This window comes from Eurosta solidaginis, chromosome 3 (assembly GCF_040869045.1).
Source record: "Eurosta solidaginis isolate ZX-2024a chromosome 3, ASM4086904v1, whole genome shotgun sequence".
Classification (NCBI taxonomy): Eukaryota; Metazoa; Arthropoda; class Insecta; order Diptera; family Tephritidae; genus Eurosta; species Eurosta solidaginis.
Window position 1 is genome coordinate 2660883 of NC_090321.1, and position 17103 is coordinate 2677985.

The 17103-nt window shown below is 36.1% G+C and overlaps 1 protein-coding gene across 17 annotated transcripts; it reads right to left on the minus strand.

The window, feature by feature from the left end:
- Positions 1–543: 543 nt before the first annotated feature.
- Positions 544–16043, minus strand: LOC137243107 (transmembrane protein 164). 17 transcript variants are annotated; one of them, XM_067770340.1, is made up of 8 exons: positions 11631–11770; positions 9722–9965; positions 9015–9669; positions 6802–6922; positions 6265–6707; positions 6006–6198; positions 2079–2179; positions 544–1965 (listed from the first exon to the last, which is right to left on the minus strand). In XM_067770340.1, exons 5-8 carry the CDS (start codon positions 6592–6594, stop codon positions 1447–1449), a joined length of 1143 nt encoding a protein of 380 aa, XP_067626441.1. In that variant the 5' UTR covers positions 6595–6707; positions 6802–6922; positions 9015–9669; positions 9722–9965; positions 11631–11770; the 3' UTR covers positions 544–1446. The 17 variants fall into 17 exon arrangements, with proteins under 17 accessions (XP_067626441.1, XP_067626440.1, XP_067626438.1 ...); XM_067770339.1 differs by lacking the exon at positions 11631–11770 and adding an exon at positions 11380–11525; XM_067770337.1 differs by lacking the exon at positions 11631–11770 and having other exon boundaries at positions 9015–9661.
- Between the last annotated feature and the right edge of the window lie 1060 nt (positions 16044–17103).

The following is a 17103-nucleotide window of genomic DNA, read 5'->3' on the forward strand; positions in this document are numbered from 1 at the left end:
AATTATTTCGTTGACTTCGGCTTAAAATTTGCACATGGAACACCTAAATACTCTCCTGAATTAAAAAAAATGTCTTAGTACTTCTAAATCGCGGGCCCCCTGAGAAGCACATTTTTGTTTGATGTTTTTATTGTCTCCTCCGGCCCAGGCAAAAAATCATTATCAATATTCGTTGCTTTTGAAATTCGGCTTAAAATTTGCACATGGAACAACTAAAGACTCTCCTGAATTAAAAAAAAAAATGTCTTAGTACCTCTAAATCGCGGGCCCCCTGAGAAACCCCGGGGCCGGGGAATCCCGGCGGTTCCAGTAAATTGAAGGATTTGGCATGTTGTTAAAAAATCATACAGTAAACTTAACACATCTCAAGCCGCAAGATAATTTTTTTTTGATATATGTATGTAAGCATGTAAGTACTTTCACTTACATTGTTTTAATTTTAAAGTTTGTGCTTTCCGTTTATATCGTGTAGAACGGCCCTGCGCCAAATAGGATAAAAGCAACGTAATTAAGAAAGTAATATTTAAATAACAACAAAACCGATACTTCTTTAAAGTAAAATTTTTACAATTTTTATTCATACGAATAGGTAAACAAGTAACATTTTGTATGTACAGAAAATTGGAGACAGAATAGAGTATATTTGGTACAAGTAGTTTATGGTTTGTAATTGAATTTAAGTAGGTACTTTTTTCTTTCAATGTACAATTATTCTTAATTTTTCAAAAATGTAATAATCGCTGAAAAGGTAAAATTTTTAAGTCCTCATGCCTTAACACAACTAGATATATTTGAAAGTTATCTATATAAATTGTATCCGAGTGTATACTCGGTACTTGAAGAAGGTATCTACCGTCTTGATATTTCTAGCTTTTTGCGGAGACATATTCATAGACAAAAATATATAAGCAATGAAAGTTACAACCTTTTATTTTTACTTCAAAGCCTCTAGAAACATTAAACGCTTTATATTTCATTAAGTGTTTTAGATTGTCATTATTATTATGCTTCGAAGTAAATGCAAATTCAAATTCCATTGGAATTATGTTTTACTATAAAGATGTATCAGAATAGACAACATAAACTGCACTCTCTTGAAAATAGTTTCAAATTCTACCCTAAAGTTGGTAGGAAATGGTGAAAATTAAAGTAATTCTCTTTTTCATGTGTAATGAGCATTCCTGTTTTTGAATTTCTTTTGGTGATCTTTGCAGGCTCGACGCTTATGTCCACGTCTTTCCTGCTTGATGGATCATATGCAACTCCCGTCTCCTTTTGATTTCTTCCAAACGGAAAATAGAATATGCAACTCCAAAAGAGAAAAAATGCTGATAATAAGCAACAAAACTATTTCTGTGTAAACAGAGAATTACGAAAAAATCTAAACGGAAACTAATAAAAGACTCCACAATAATAACCGTTATTATCACACATTTTTCTTCTATACTAGTCAATTTTTGTTGCTGGCATTTTGTATTCAGCATTTTTGCTAGTTGAATTATCGATTATTTTATTTTTAGTATTATCGTAAGTTATTATGCTAATGGAATTACGTTTTAACTGTCTCATTACAGTTACGGGACCACTACCAGCCGCCACTGCTGCTGCCATTTCGGCAGCTGATGAAATTTCACTTATCGGTGAATTTTTAGATATTGGCGATAGGCTGGGGGGTGTCGTTGGAACTGATTTGCTTAAATGTTCGCGGGCATACTGAAGTTGAGCAGACAATGCATTATCGTTCACCGAGGCACGCCTATCGCTACTGTTGCGACTGTTGATTGGTAATTGTAAGTTTGATTTACGGTTTTTCGCTGAAGCTTGACTAAATAAAAATGCCGTCCCTTTGTTGAGTATGGGACACAAAATTGTTTCATGTATCGTAGCTGCTATTCGATAATTTTGTCCTTGAAATGGGTCGGCAACCGCAGCGCATAACATATGACTGAGATTAACGCCAGCGTACTGAAAACAAATTGTTGTTGTAGGAGTGAGTGGAAACAAGTAGAGATTAGCTTTTATTTATATTAATACGAAGTTTTGTTGAAACTAGGGACGACCTTTTGCCTTGCACTTACCATAGATATAGGGCTCAAAAATGCAAAATGATAGAGTAACATTATTGCTACGCCTATTGTAACCCAATTGTAGTCGGATATATCCTCGATTTGATAAGCCCCTGTAAAGGAGTGAAGAATACAATTAAAGAAACTCTTGCATTAATGTCTGTATATGTCAAGATTGTTTTAAGAAACATGTATCAAGTTGTCAGGCCCACGCACAGTACTAATGAAAACTGAGATAACGGTAGGACTATCTAAGAAAAATGGTATAAACTGCTATATCACCCCCGGGATGTCGGCTGATGTCGTTTTGTTTAATTTTATTTATTTTATTTTATTATATATATATTATTATATTAAATTAAAAATAAAACTTTCATAATATAAAATCCAGCAACAAGTTAGAAGGCACAAGGAATAGTTCGTGTGGTACGACTTTAATAACAACATAAAGCTCGGTTTGATCATTACCAGTATCGCGATTCACTAACTTTTTTAACCGTGAGACATTTCTTTCGCGAAATTTTGTATATGAATAGGTAAGGCGAGAAAAACAGTTTGTCAGTTAAACTACGCTTAAACTCATTCTGCAGTTTTCCAGGCTACTTAAACCGAAGCTTAAGCTGAGCTTAATCCGCCGATCTGGCAGATTAAACTCTAGTTAACCCATCAGTTATTTGCATTCCTTCGCAATGACGTCGAAAATACCCAACAAGCATTTGGGCTTAAGTACCATTAGAGCAAAACTTCTCATAGGTTGGATAGTGATTCGAGAATGATGTTGGAGATAAACTTGAGAACTATCAGGAGGTTTAATAATAAGATAATGATGTTGGATATTAACTCAAGGTCTAGGCATATATATATTTTTTCCATGTTAGCTGGGAAAACAAAATCCAGCTGTTGCCGTATCTACTAATTATCTATATAATAAAAAAATAACTAAAAAATTTGTTTAGTTAAACGGTTTTATTGAAAACAATACTTACATGAAGTAATAATAATAATAAAAGCTGAAAATAATTAGGTAGATCCTAGGTACTAGTCATCACACTCCTCATCAATCTAGGGCGTTGATCAGACAATTAAATAAAAGCGTTGGGCGCGTCAAATTTCTTAAAATATGAGGAGTAGCATAACCTTATTAAGGTTCAGTTGGTCTTATATATGACTATCAATAGAAATTTTACGCGTCCAATGCTTTTATTTCTTATTTAATTGTCTGATCAACGCCCTAGATTGATGAGGAGTGTGATGACTAGTACCTAGGACCTACCTAATTATTTTTAGCTTTTATTATTATTATTACTTCATGTAAGTATTGTTTTCAATAAAACCGTTTAACTAAAAAATTTTTTCAATTATTTTATTTTCAAGTTTTTAGTCTTTATTTAATTGCCGATTATTTCTCATTCTAACTACTAAAATTTAGTGACTCATTATTACAAGGACTCTTGCCTGACAATTTGTTACAATCTAAGTCCTCAATACATAATCCTTCCAAAGACTTTACTCGACTTTGCGCCACGTATGCTTGTCCCTCCTCCAACTCCAAAATATTTTGATATCACTTCTACCGGACTGTATGTAATATTTTTTCCAAATATGAGCCAAATCGGACATCATAGGTCGCTTTCCATTCTTATATGTATTATGTGTTCCAAATATGAGCCAAATAGGACCACAAATAAGATTTTTTTGAATATCTCGATCCCTGACCCACTTAGCGGCTATTTTTTTCTTCTTATTGCATTATCATCGGGTTCTGAACTATATTCCAAGTTTCAAGCTTGTAGCTTATCGGGAAGTTACTTAAATTTCAATTACAAAATTCGTGCCAGCCAGCCAACCAGCCAACCAACCAACCAGCCAGCCTGCCAAGTCAAACGTTTAAAAAACACTGTTGCCATATAAAAAAGCTTACCCCAAAGGCGTTCTTAAACTGGGACTGAAAAACTGCCCTGTAGTTTAACTGGAGTTTAAATTTGACTAAAGTTTAAGCAAACTTACTATTATTATTATTTTGAAGTTTAATTTGGATTTTTTTTTTTAAATGGCATTTGAGTTTGTGGCATAGAATTTGTCGCGGAACACAACTGCAAATAATGCAATGTTGTTTTATTTTGGTTTGAGTTTAATGTACTTGGAAATGAGATAGAAAAAAACGGGTTAAAGCCCCTAATAGATTTTTCCTCGGGGCTCCGAAAATCTATAGCATGACAAAAGCGCGAAGGTAAGAGTTACGTGTTTCTGTTCTACTACGGGAGTGCTGCATTGATGGTGGACGCCATAGTAATAATATATAAAAAAGGCAGTATAAATTTTCAAATAATATAAAAATACTGCACATATAGTTTTGGGCGCGAAAAAATGATTACTTCTTTTTTTCAAACCCTCTTTGACGTTTTCCTTAATTTTGACATTTCATTACCACTAAAAAAAAAATAAATGTAAGGCTCGATAACCTCCGAAGAGATCTAAGGCCGAGCTTCTCTTCCAATTTGCGTCGTGCTCCTCTTGATTTTCCCTACAAATTGGCCGGACGGGACCCACATGATTTTATGCCGACTCCGAACGGCATCTGCAAGGCAGATGAGTTTTCACTGAGAGCTTTTCATGGCAGAAATACACCCGGAGCGCTTGCCAAACACTGCCGAGGGGCGACCCCGCTTAGAAAAATTTTCTTCTAATTGAAAAACCTTATTTCTAAAATGTTTGATGTTGCTTTGCCCGGGGTTTGAACCCAGGGCATTCGGTGGGGTAGGCGGAGCACGCTACCATCACACCACGGTGGCCGCCGCTACCACTAATTTTTCTCAAAATGAAGCGATACTTAACAAGTGATGTTAAAACGAAGTTAGCGAATTACTTGATAACTACGGTAAAAATTTCGATTTTAAGAATCGGCAAAGGTTAGTCAATCACGATGCAGCAGCACTTAAAAGACAGGATGAATTTGCAAAACTTCCAACGAATAAAAAAAAGTGACCAAGGAGCTTTAGTTGGGGAAATATATTTTTCAAAATATTTAAGTAGGTAATGCATAAAGCTAGGTGTGCATAGAACGTTTTGTCAAGTTGTTTCGCTTGCTTCCTCCCATTGTAAATGTCGACAGGGAGTGTTGGATAAGGTCACATTCGATAGGATCACTTTATCCCTATTAAATTATTTAAAGGTTATTAGTCGTAAAATTTGATTGATTATTATAAAAAGCACCCAAGAGCTTTTCTTTCTACTGACCCCCTCCTCTGCTTCCAAACTGCGGTGTCATTTGAAATACTTTCTTGGCCGGAGCGTCTTCGTCCATTGACATAACATGAATGAAACCTTTGACCTTTTATTGGCTGGAATGTCTTCATGTATGCGTAGAGCTCATGCAACTCATCATTATATCTTCCTTGATACTGATCGTCGTCATCACGGATAGAACCGCAAGTCTTCCGAAGAGCCTTTCTCTTGAAAACTTCAAGAGCAGTTTCATCCCATAACTGACCTCCACCGAAACTCACCGTCGGCATCACGGGCAGGACCATACATCTTCCGGTGAACCTTTCTCTTAAAAGCTATAAGAGCCATCTCATTTTCTCTCGTCACTATCCTTGACTTCGAGGCATGCATGAGGACAGGTATTATGAGCGACTTGTAGAGCATCAATTTTGTTCGTTCAATTGCCTATTCAGTCGAAAATAGCACTTATTGGCAAGAGTTACTTTTCGTTTTATTTCTAATGTCTTCATACTTAAATGGGATTATCGTCGTCAAACGAACAATATGGGCACTTTCAGTCTATGTGAGAGGTCGTATGACCCAATCAGTTCAGCCTCTAAATTGGTTAGGTTAGGGCCTTAAAGTAACTGGAAACAGTTCCTATTATGAGGCATTTCTAATTTTTAAACTTACTTTTTAAGAGCAAACATATTTATAACGTAGTCTTATACTAACCAGTATTCAGTATATATACCGGAATTATATATAATAGCGCATGTTGAATCCAATACGCTGCTTGCTCAAAATGAAGTGTACGGCATTCTACTTCCGGAAAGAGGAATGCCAAAAAGGGTCCGTTTAAATTGTTCATTTGTATTCTAAATAATGCTATAGTAAATTTACTAGGCTTCGCTGCCAACAGATAAATCTGTAAACAAGTAATGCGCTTTCTTAGAAAGTTTCCTCAGAAATATAGCTAAGTTAATGTACATACCTGCACTAAAGTTTGAATATGACATGGATTAAGGACGTATATCATATTTTGATTAGCAAATTTAAAACCCATTTCAATACCGAATATAAATGTCATTGATAACATTAATATAAGTCTGATTGCAGAATGTGGCTTATTGATTTCTTTGGGGGGTGGAACTATGACCGGATCCAGACGTTTCGCTGCCCAGTATATCAAATAGATGAATATTAAGCTTAATAATATTGATTCGATCCACCGGCGACGATTTGTCATATAGTTAACGCAGTCAGGACCCGTTGTACGAGGCAATCCATCGTTAACACCTGCAATGGCCCAACTCCAATCCATGTTAACTGATTTCAAACGAGATCTGCAGTACAATGATGAAATTAATGTTGGAAAACGAGCTCTTCTTCTCAGGTTGTAGTTGTTGAATTTCAGATTTAATTTATAGCTATTTTCTGAAAATGTATGTACAAATTTGTGGACATATTAGAATAATGCATTTTCCATGAAAATTAAAAATTAACTTTGAATGAGAACTACTCAAATTACCAGTTTACATTACGGATAAATGATGTGTATTGCTGTCGCTTTTGTGATTATACATCAATTGTATCCAATTTTTTATGTGGAAAGAGTATATTCGAGAAAATCGTCAACCTCCGTGGCTTATCTACGGGTAGGATGTAGGTGCTTATAAGATTCATAATATGTTATTGTTTTTATGAAAAGCTTGGCAGATTTATATACATATATCATTTGAGTGAAATTTCTTTTCGATACGGGATCGTATAACGCGATACGAGCCCCGGTTTTTTAGTGTGAGTTTAAACTATAGTTGAAGTTGAGTACAGTTTAACCCTGCCACTTTTAGCAGTAAAATTGTATGCAAACGGACAAAAGTTAAAATGGTAAACTCCTGTCAACTTTAACTGTAGTTGAAAGTCACACTAAAAAACCCGGCGGGGCTTTTCTCTCCTTTTTTCTGTCGATCTTTCCATTTTCTCTTCTTCTGTTTTATGTCCATATCTGCCTCACGTTTGCACAGCTCACCATTGAATTTTGTCAGCGAGTCACACCTTTGGTATCCAGGGAAGAACAATAGAACTTTCCGGTAACTTTTTTCTCGAAAGCACCAAGGGCCTTTCGACACCGCTAATGATTCCGAGCAATATCTGCCCCGTGATGGCTTATAGATTTTGATTTTTGTTCGTCGGAAGAGGAGTTTACTTCCAAGCTTCCTTCTCAGTAAATGGGGGTATAGGGCTGACATTGATTCCGGTGTTACCGTTGTCTCCCAAGAAGACGAAGTTTCGGATTTACTTTTGTCAACAATGACGCAGCTGCCAAGATGCGAATGACATGTTCCTATCTTAGACGACAGGAAGTATGCTGACAAATAGATGGTTTCATCGTACCACATGTTCACTGGAATCTTTTGAATGTCATCAGAGACTATACGCTGCGAGTGATAAACGTATTCCTCGTGCTCGGTAACGTCGTTATATAGAAGTCCATAAAAACTACATCCCGAATTCCGAGTACTTCGGCAGACATTCGTAATTTATGTAAGCATCTCAAGACCTCTGCCAAAGCTTTTATGTAAAATGTTATTTACGTATAAATTGGCATTTTATGCCAAACTAAAAAAAAAGTTAAAGCGACTTTGCGTGTTGGGACGAATGGGTTGAAATCCTATACGAAATTGTTGATTCGGAAATTAAAATACATGTGTCCAAACTATTTGTTTCGCTACGATATTAGCTTTGACGCTTTTCCCCTTATTTTAAAAACACTCAGGCAAGAAATCGCACACCTAATTTAACTTTGACAAAACAATTGAACAAAAGATACAAAAACAAAAAAGGATCGTGAAAATTCTGAAAAATGTCCGAACATGGAGATTTGCTTTCGAGTTTTGAGGAACTTCCCGATAACCCAAAACCTGAATCTTTGAACATAGCTTCGGGCTTTTTTCGTTGTAATTTTTAGGATAAAAAGTTTTCTCGATGGGAAAAGGATCGATATATTTAGAGAGTTCACTTGGAAGGAAACAAGTAATTGGTACATTTATATAAAGGAAGTACTTAAAAATTGTATGTCTTATTTTTATTTAACACTATGGCGCCACCATGGCTCATTATATGGTTGGCTCATCTCATCAGCTGATTTAATTTTTTTCATTTCACTGGCATAGGGATTGTCAAAAGGAGATGGCAAATGCAAATGAACCAACACATTGACAATTATTTACTGCCGTGATGGGTGGTAAATTTTTTATTAAAAAATAGTTTCACGTCACTTTAAGTTATTTTCCAAGTAAATCCATCTAACTTAGCGCCTAATTTTTACACAACACAACAACACAATTGCAAAGTTTAATGTGTTCTCTCCATTTCATTCGCCTAAGACCAACACGCGGATTTTGACAATCTGAACAAAGGTATTTTTATGCTGTAGAGATGAACCAACCATTTAGTTGAACCATGGGTGCCACGGTCTATTTTGTTTGCAGATGACTGAAAATGTTTTTGATGCATTTTTTCTTAAGGATTAAAATTTATTATTTGTTTTTTTTTTTTCACAATTTAATCATCCTCATTTCTTATTTTTAGAAACTAAACACCACACCACTAATCATTCATAACGATATGTATATATACATAGATATGTATGTATGATTGCTTGTGATAACTTCGATTTTTTCAAGTGGGTCTCATGTACACTGAAACCTTATGTATTGCGTTTGCTTTTATTTTTGTTACCGGCCTTTACACAAACACAAATCGTTGCAGAAAATTCATGCTCTTGTGTATAATCGATATTTGCTTATTTAGTTTTCTTATTTATTAATTTTTTTCACACGTAATACTTGCGTTTAGTACAAGAAGAAATCACAACTCGAAGTTCATACATGTTGCCTAAATGTATGCTATAAATATTTGATCCGGTTTATCTCTTTTGACCTGTCAACTCAGCTCCATTGTTTCGCATTCAACCCCAAGTCGCCCAAGATTGTACGAAATATTTTTTTTTTTGTGCTATACTTGTTTTGCATTCAACCACAAGTCGCCCAATATTGTACGAAATATTTTTTTTTTTGTGCTATACTTGTAACATGGGGCTGACAAAACAAAATAGGAATTTATGTTGAAGTCGCCATACTTATTTAAAATAAACGCCAACGAAGGTTGAGTCAGTGTTTTGTTTTTTTTTTCTTTTTGTATTATTTCCGTTATTTGTAATTTCGATTTTTTGTGCTTTCATGGCCAATGCCGTTGGGCTCATTCTGCTTTCCACTGTGCAAAGCTGGGCTTATAAAACAACAACCGCTCATGAATACTTGCCATCCCCAGCTTAATTTAAGGCTATTGATTTGTTTGGGCGCATCTTCGTTTATTGGTCCTTCTCTCTAATTATCTAGAAGGTTGATTGTATTGATTAAGCAGACTAATAGTAACCAGCACCTCACCTCCGTGTTCGCGCAGCTTGCCCCTCAGGTAGCGCCGTACGTTTTCTATCTTCCGCTGCATTCTTCGTCTTATCATTGTTCTTTTAGTCCCGTTGGGCGGGTACATACTTGCGGGTTCGTTAAGTGCGCACATCAAGGCGGCCATGCCTGTCTCCATTCAATAATAAATTTAGTTTATTTTTTGTGTTTCCTTAGCAAAAAACGTATGTTATGCCAGATTGAAGGTGCCGGACTCTAGACAGCACTGAGAGAGAAGAATAAAAAAATAAATGTAAGGCGCGAAAACCCCCGAAGAGATTTTAGGCCGAGCTTCTCTTCCAGTATGTGCCGTGCTCATTTTAATTTTCCCTACAGATGGGTGGGACGGACCTACTTGTTTTCTGACGACTCCGAACGAGATCTTTTCATGGCACAAATACACTCGGAGTGCTTGTCAAAGGGGCGACCCCGCTTAGAAAAGTTTTCTTTTAATTAAAAAAATTCATTTCTAAAAGTTTGATGTTGCTTTGCCCGTGGCGTGAATGCAGGATCTTCGATGTAGTAGGCGGAGCACACTACCATCACACCACGGCGGTCGCCGTGAGAAAGAAAGTGGCTAAAAAATCACTTCGTTGTTTAGAAATACTTTAGCAGTCATACGAAACAGGCAACCACGGAGTTTGGGTTTAGTTGAAACGTTAGGTTAGGTTGAACTGGCCGGTCAGTAAAGACCTCACATAGACTGAATGTGGTACCAAACGGAAAACCCCCAACTAGGTACCATGACTTATCTTATAAAATAACTCCGTTCCCTTGCCGGATATTAAAAGATTTCTGGGATCTAACTTAATCAAGAGCTGGCAACTTTGCCACGTAGTATTAGAAAAATTTTAAGTTAAATGGGAATGCATATGTGTGTATATACAGGAATACTACGATCTAAAGCTCTTATCATAAGTCACATTGAATGTGCAAAGCCGAAATGGCACTTTAAGGTCTTCATGCAAATTATATTGAATATTTTTTATATACATACATACATATGTATATGTATATCGCATATGTTATATATACAATTCTCGTATCACAGTGTTTGTGGTTGTACTCCTTCGAAACGACTCGATCGATTCTCTTGTGAGCGTATTAAGTAGGTCAGAAAATCGGCCAACATCTATTTTTCATACCCTTGAGACTGGGACTGGGAATAAGAGATGGAGAAGAATAAAAAGAACTAGAAAGAAGAAAAACGAGTGAAGGAGAAGGAGATAGTATTAGAGGAAGATAGAGAGATAGGGATAGATGGGGCAGTGGAGGAGGAGAGGGAGCTAGAGAGAAAAGACGGAGAGGGAGGAAGAAACGCTGAGAGAGGAGTGAATGAAAGAATAAAGAAAAGGGGAGGGAGAGTAAGAGGTAAACACATCTTAAAGTTATGCAGCTCGACCAAAGTTAGGAAAGAACCACGTTTGCTGGGTCTGATAGTGTCATATAAATTCTTGTGAAAGCTATTTGAAATTTGATAATTTTTGAGTATTAATTTAATTAAATTGACGGGAACAGCCTGATTCACAACCTCGATCACTAGTTCTTTAGGTTGATGCTGGTAGATTTTTTCTTGCATTTTGTTTTAATAACTTGATATTCGACAATAAAAAGAAAACTTATTTAAACAAACGAATTACCAAGCCAGATGTGGACTAGATTATTGGTTTCTCCGTAGGAATAGCTTGCTTATAATTTTTTTAAAAACATTTTTGTCTCACAGCTCACAGCCAATTTTTCATGCACTTCTAAATCCACTCTTTTCATCCATACATACATATATACATAGACATACATACATACAAATGTATGTAAATTTTTTAGTGAATGTTTTATTGCACACATATCACAAATAAGTTTACAATACTCATTGAAATCCTGGATTTAGCACCAATTTTAAACAAAAAAACAGCACACAGCCCAGTCTAGTCATTCTGGGCATATTCAAAATAAACGGTATGTCCCGTTTACGGCAATTAAACGCACTGCCAGGGGCCAACGTCTAAATTTTGTAAAATAAACGCGAACGAAGCCACTCACCGACTGAATGCAATGAAAATCGCTATCTTTCAATTAGGTCGACGGCCATGAAACAAAAAACAACCCAAATACTAATGTAGTATGATTAAAATAGAAAACAAAATATGAAAATAGCGGCACATTTGCTCATTGTTAGTTCTTGGATGTCATTCATGTTAAGCAGAACACCGTTATACCCACCCACCCACCAGCTGAATACAAACACATCCTCCTTGACAGTTGGTGAATTGTCTGTTTTTGCGTGTTTTTGTTGAAATAATTTTTTACAAGTTTTGAATTCTCTCTTAAAAAAAGAGGAGAAAGGGTAACTTGTGTGTAAATACGAAAAACATCTGTTGGACTCCCAACGTAGACGATTATCGTTGTGTACACACACACAAAATACGATAAATGCAATGAACACCACAGGCTACATTATTACCAATACTATTTTGTTTAACTTAAATAGTTTTTTTATACTCAGTTGAGCAGAGCTCACAGAGTATATTAAGTTTGATTGGATAACGGTTGGTTGTACATATATAAAGGAATCGAGATAGATATAGACTTCCATATATCAAAATAATCAGGATCGAAAAAAAATTTGATTGAGCCATGTCCGTCCGTCCGTCCGTCCGTCCGTCCGTTAACACGATAACTTGAGTAAATTTTGAGGTATCTTGATGAAATTTGGTATGTAGGTTCCTGAGCACTCATCTCAGATCGCTATTTAAAATGAACGATATCGGACTATAACCACGCCCACTTTTTCGATATCGAAAATTTCGAAAAACCGAAAAAGTGCGATAATTCATTACAAAAGACCGATAAAGCGACGAAACTTGGTATATGAGTTGAACTTATGACGCCCAATAGAAAATTAGTAAAATTTTGGACAATGGGCGTGGCACCGCCCACTTTTAAAAGAAGGTAATTTAAAAGTTTTGCAAGCTGTAATTTGGCAGTCGTTGAAGATATCATGATGAAATTTGGCAGGAACGTTACTCTTATTACTATATGTACGCTTAATAAAAATTAGCAAAATCGGAGAAGGACCACGCCCACTTTTAAATAAATTTTTTTTTTAAAGTAAAATTTTAACAAAAAATTTGATATCTTTACAGTATATAAGTAAATTATGTCAAGATTCAACTCCAGTAATGATATAGTGCAACAAAATACAAAAATAAAAGAAAATTTAAAAATGGGCGTGGCTCCGCCCTTTTTCATTTAATTTGTCTAGGATACTTTTAACGCCATAAATCGAACAAAAATTAACCAATCCTTTTGAAATTTGGTAGGGGCATAGATTTTATGGCGCTAACTGTTTTCTGTGAAAATGGGCGAAATCGGTTGATGCCACGCCCAGTGTTTATACACAGTCGTCCGTCTGTCCTTCCGCATGGCCGTTAACACGATAACTTGAGAAAAAATCGATGTATCTTTACTAAACTCAGTTCACGTACTTATCTGAACTCACTTTATCTTGGCATGAAAAATGAACGAAATCCGACTATGACCACGCCCACTTTTTCGATATCGAAAATTACGAAAAATGAAAAAATGTCATAATTCTATACCAAATACGGAAAAGGGATGAAACATGGTAAGGTAATTGGATTGTTTTATTGACGCGAAATATAACTTTAGAAAAAACTTTATAAAATGGTTGTGACACCTACCATATTAAGTAGAAGAAAATGAAAAAGTTCTGCAGGGCGAAATAAAAAATCCTTAAAATCTTGGCAGGTATTACATATATAAATAAATTAGCGGTATCCAACAGATGATGTTCTGGGTCACCCTGGTCCACATTTTGGGCGATATCTGGAAAACGCCTTCACATATACAACTACCACCACTCCCTTTTAAAACTCTCATTAATACCTTTAATTTGATACCCATATCGTACAAACTCATTCTAGAGTCACCCCTGGTCCACCTTTATGGCGATATTTCGAAAAGGCGAACACCTATAGAACGAAGGCTCACTCCCTTTTAAAAATACTCATTAACACCTTTCATTTGATACACATATCGTACAAACAAAGTCTAGAGTCACCCCTGGTCCAGAAAGGCCCACTCCCTCTTAAAATACTCATTAACACCTTTCATTTGATACCCATATCGTACAAACACATTCTAGAGTCACACCTGGCCCATCTTTATGTTATAGTTTACCTATAGAACTAAGGCCCACTCCCTCTTAAAATACTCATTAACTCCTTTCGTTTGATACCCATATTGCACAAACGAATTCTAGAGTCACCCCTGGTCCACCTTTATGGCGATATCTCGAAAAGGGGTCCACCTATAGAACTAAGCCCCACGCCCTTTTAAAATAATCATTAACACCTTTCATTTGATACCCATATCATACAAACAAATTCTAAAGTCACCCCTGGTCCACCTTTATGGCGATATCTCGAAAAGGCGAACACCTATAAAACGAAGGCCCACTCCCTTTTAAAAATACTCATTAACACCTTTCATTTGATACCCATATCGTACAAACAAAGTCTAGAGTCACCCCTGGTCCACCTTTATTGCGATACCTCGAAAATGCGTCCACCTATAGAACTAAGGCCCACTCCCTCTTAAAATACTCATTAACTCCTTTAGTTTGATACCCATATTGCACAAACGAATTCTAGAGTCACCCCTGGCCCACCTTTATGGCGATATCTCGAAACGGCGTCCACCTATAGAACTATGGCCCACTCCCTTTTAAAATACTCATTAACACCTTTCGTTTGATGCCCATATTGTGCAAACAAATTCTAGGGTCACCCCTGGTCCACCTTTATGGCGATATCTCGAAACGGCGTCCACCTATGGAACTAAGGATTACTCCCTTTTAAAATGCTCATTAACACCTTTCATTTGATACCCATATCGTACAAACGCATTCTAGAGTCACCCCTGGTCCATCTTTACGGCGATATCTCGAAAAGGCGTCCATCTATAGAACTTAGGTCCACGCCCTTTTAAAATACTCATTAATACCTTTCATTTGATACCCATATCGTACAAACGCATTCTAGAGTCAACCCTGCTCCACCTTTATGGCTATATCCCTAAATGGCGTCCACCTATAGAACTATGGCCCACTCCCTCATAAAATACTCTTTAATGCCTTTCATTTGATACGCATGTCATACAAACACATTCCAGGGTTTCCCTCGGTTCATTTTTCTACATGGTTATTTTCCCTTATGTTGTCACCATAGCTCTCAACTGAGTATGTAATGTTCGGTTACACCCGAACTTAACCTTCCTTACTTGTGTTTTGTTTTATTTGTCAAAGTGTGTACATACAGGTATATGCATACAAATGTACGTAACGTATGTTAAATCAAAATCGTGTATACATATGTATATTGCAACATTCGGCCGCCGCGAAGAATTTCTTTTTTTTTTATAATTGGGTTATAATTATGAAAGACTGATCTATGTACATTCATATTTTGCTTTTGAAAATATATTCTACGTACATATGTAAAGTGAAATTTTCTCTGTAATTATCCGTAACAAAGAGTGTTACTTATTGGCACATGCATTAAGCGAGTGCACCTTTATACCTCACTGTTCTTCACAGGCGCCATGGCGTATGAGTAAAATTTGGTAAAACTAATTCCCAAGACATTACTGAAACTATATTTCTTCTGTTCTATTTTTATCGAGTGCGCTATTTGATTCCGAGTCGCTTTTTGATGACCGTATATGTGACCTCTGTAGGGGAACTCTGGAAGTATTAAAGACAAACCTTTTTCGGAAACATTGCCTCACAAAAGTTGTGAAACTTTTTTTTAATTTTACAGAATTTTTGCACGCTAGATATTTGGGAAGGGCTTCTTTACATTCGTTATAAGACAAGTAGGCATTTAGAAAAGTCTGGATTTTGATATCTTAGCTTCAGAGAAATGTATTTATTGAGCAAATAAATCTTGAAGCATACAACCAGTCACAGTTGTTAATAATTTTAAAGAAATTCACTTGCTATTTTTTCCATAAACCCACCAAACTTTCCACAAGTGAACTAGCATGCCTAATCTCACTGGTTGTTATGTCGACAGTTTCCATTATGGGCCCTAGTTATATTTTCTTTATATTATGGCCAGGTTTCCCTCCACTTTGTAAATGCAGTAGTGTTTTTCACTTACTTTGCTCCCTGGTTAAGTAGAAGTTTCGAATGCTTTCGTTCACTGCTACTAACTGTATGCCTACTTCGTTATTGCCTTTTTTATTTCTGCTGAGCGACGGCATCAACCTTCCCATTACCATCGACTTCATATATTTATGGTTGATTGCCCGTTGCCTCATGTTCACTGCATACTGGAATAAATAAGTAGTGTAATAATAACAAACCCAACGGATTAATACCCATCAAAGCCTGCCCAACCTACGCGATGGGCGCAGTTGAGTAATAGAAACTTTGTTCTCTGAACGGAGAGTTAAGCAAAGTACCAAAAGAAATAACTATCGTCAAATTTTAAGGAAAAGAAAAAAATCGTATTCATTACCAACATTTTGTATTGTAAAGAACTGTCGGAAAGCACATTAAACACAAGTGAAACTAATTTTCCACCCGTTGGTACTTTTCTAACACTTTTCACAATTGAAAACCTAAAACAACAAATGAATAGGGGGAAAACTATGTTAGCAAGTATTTTTCGTGCACAGTGAGAATACCTGTGTTTTTTTTTACATCTATATACGTTTACGCTTAAACTTTATATGGAGTGCTAAGCGTTAAACTTTATCTACTCTTCTGAAATTGCTCCGCAGAAAATTAGTACTCCTAAATTTCAATACGTATTATACCCAGATGCAACTGAAATATGTGTCTATGTTTCACCACTATGTATTACCTCTACAAATGGTGTGTGTCTACTATTCACCCCAACCGATTAAAATATAGGTTATACACTATTACCACCAGAGGTGTGTGTCTCCGCTTTTCGGTACAACATGTTCTGTAGCTAGTTGCCGCTAGATGGGTCCCCTAAACATTATCTAATTAAGGATAAGCGTTTTTTTCTTGTGTTAAACTCATCTATATGAAAACTGCTTATGTGATGGAGCTATAAGATTGCGTTGAACGCATCTATATATTAATATGGTCGTTGTGGCTCGACCATTAGCACAAAAACGACACAAAAGTTAAAGGTGTTCGGTCTTTACAGCAGTAAAATTCACTTTCTGCTTTTTAGGAATTTTGATGCCAATACATTTCCGCGACTTCAATTTTCTCATTAGCTTAAAAATTAATAGTTAAAAATTCAAATTTAATAATAAACCATGATTAAGAATTTGTTTTATACCCCGAATATTTAAAATCTTCC

What these genes read in the sequence shown, in the direction of transcription:
- LOC137243107 (XM_067770335.1), bottom strand. An exon ending in GGTATATATACTGAATACTG is followed by an intron (nt 2,180 to 6,005) that starts GTTAGTATAAGA and finishes ACTCCTTTACAG; the next exon opens with GGGCTTATCAAATCGAGGAT. An exon ending in TTTTGAGCCCTATATCTATG is followed by an intron (nt 1,966 to 2,078) that starts GTAAGTGCAAGG and finishes ATTTGTTTTCAG; the next exon opens with TACGCTGGCGTTAATCTCAG.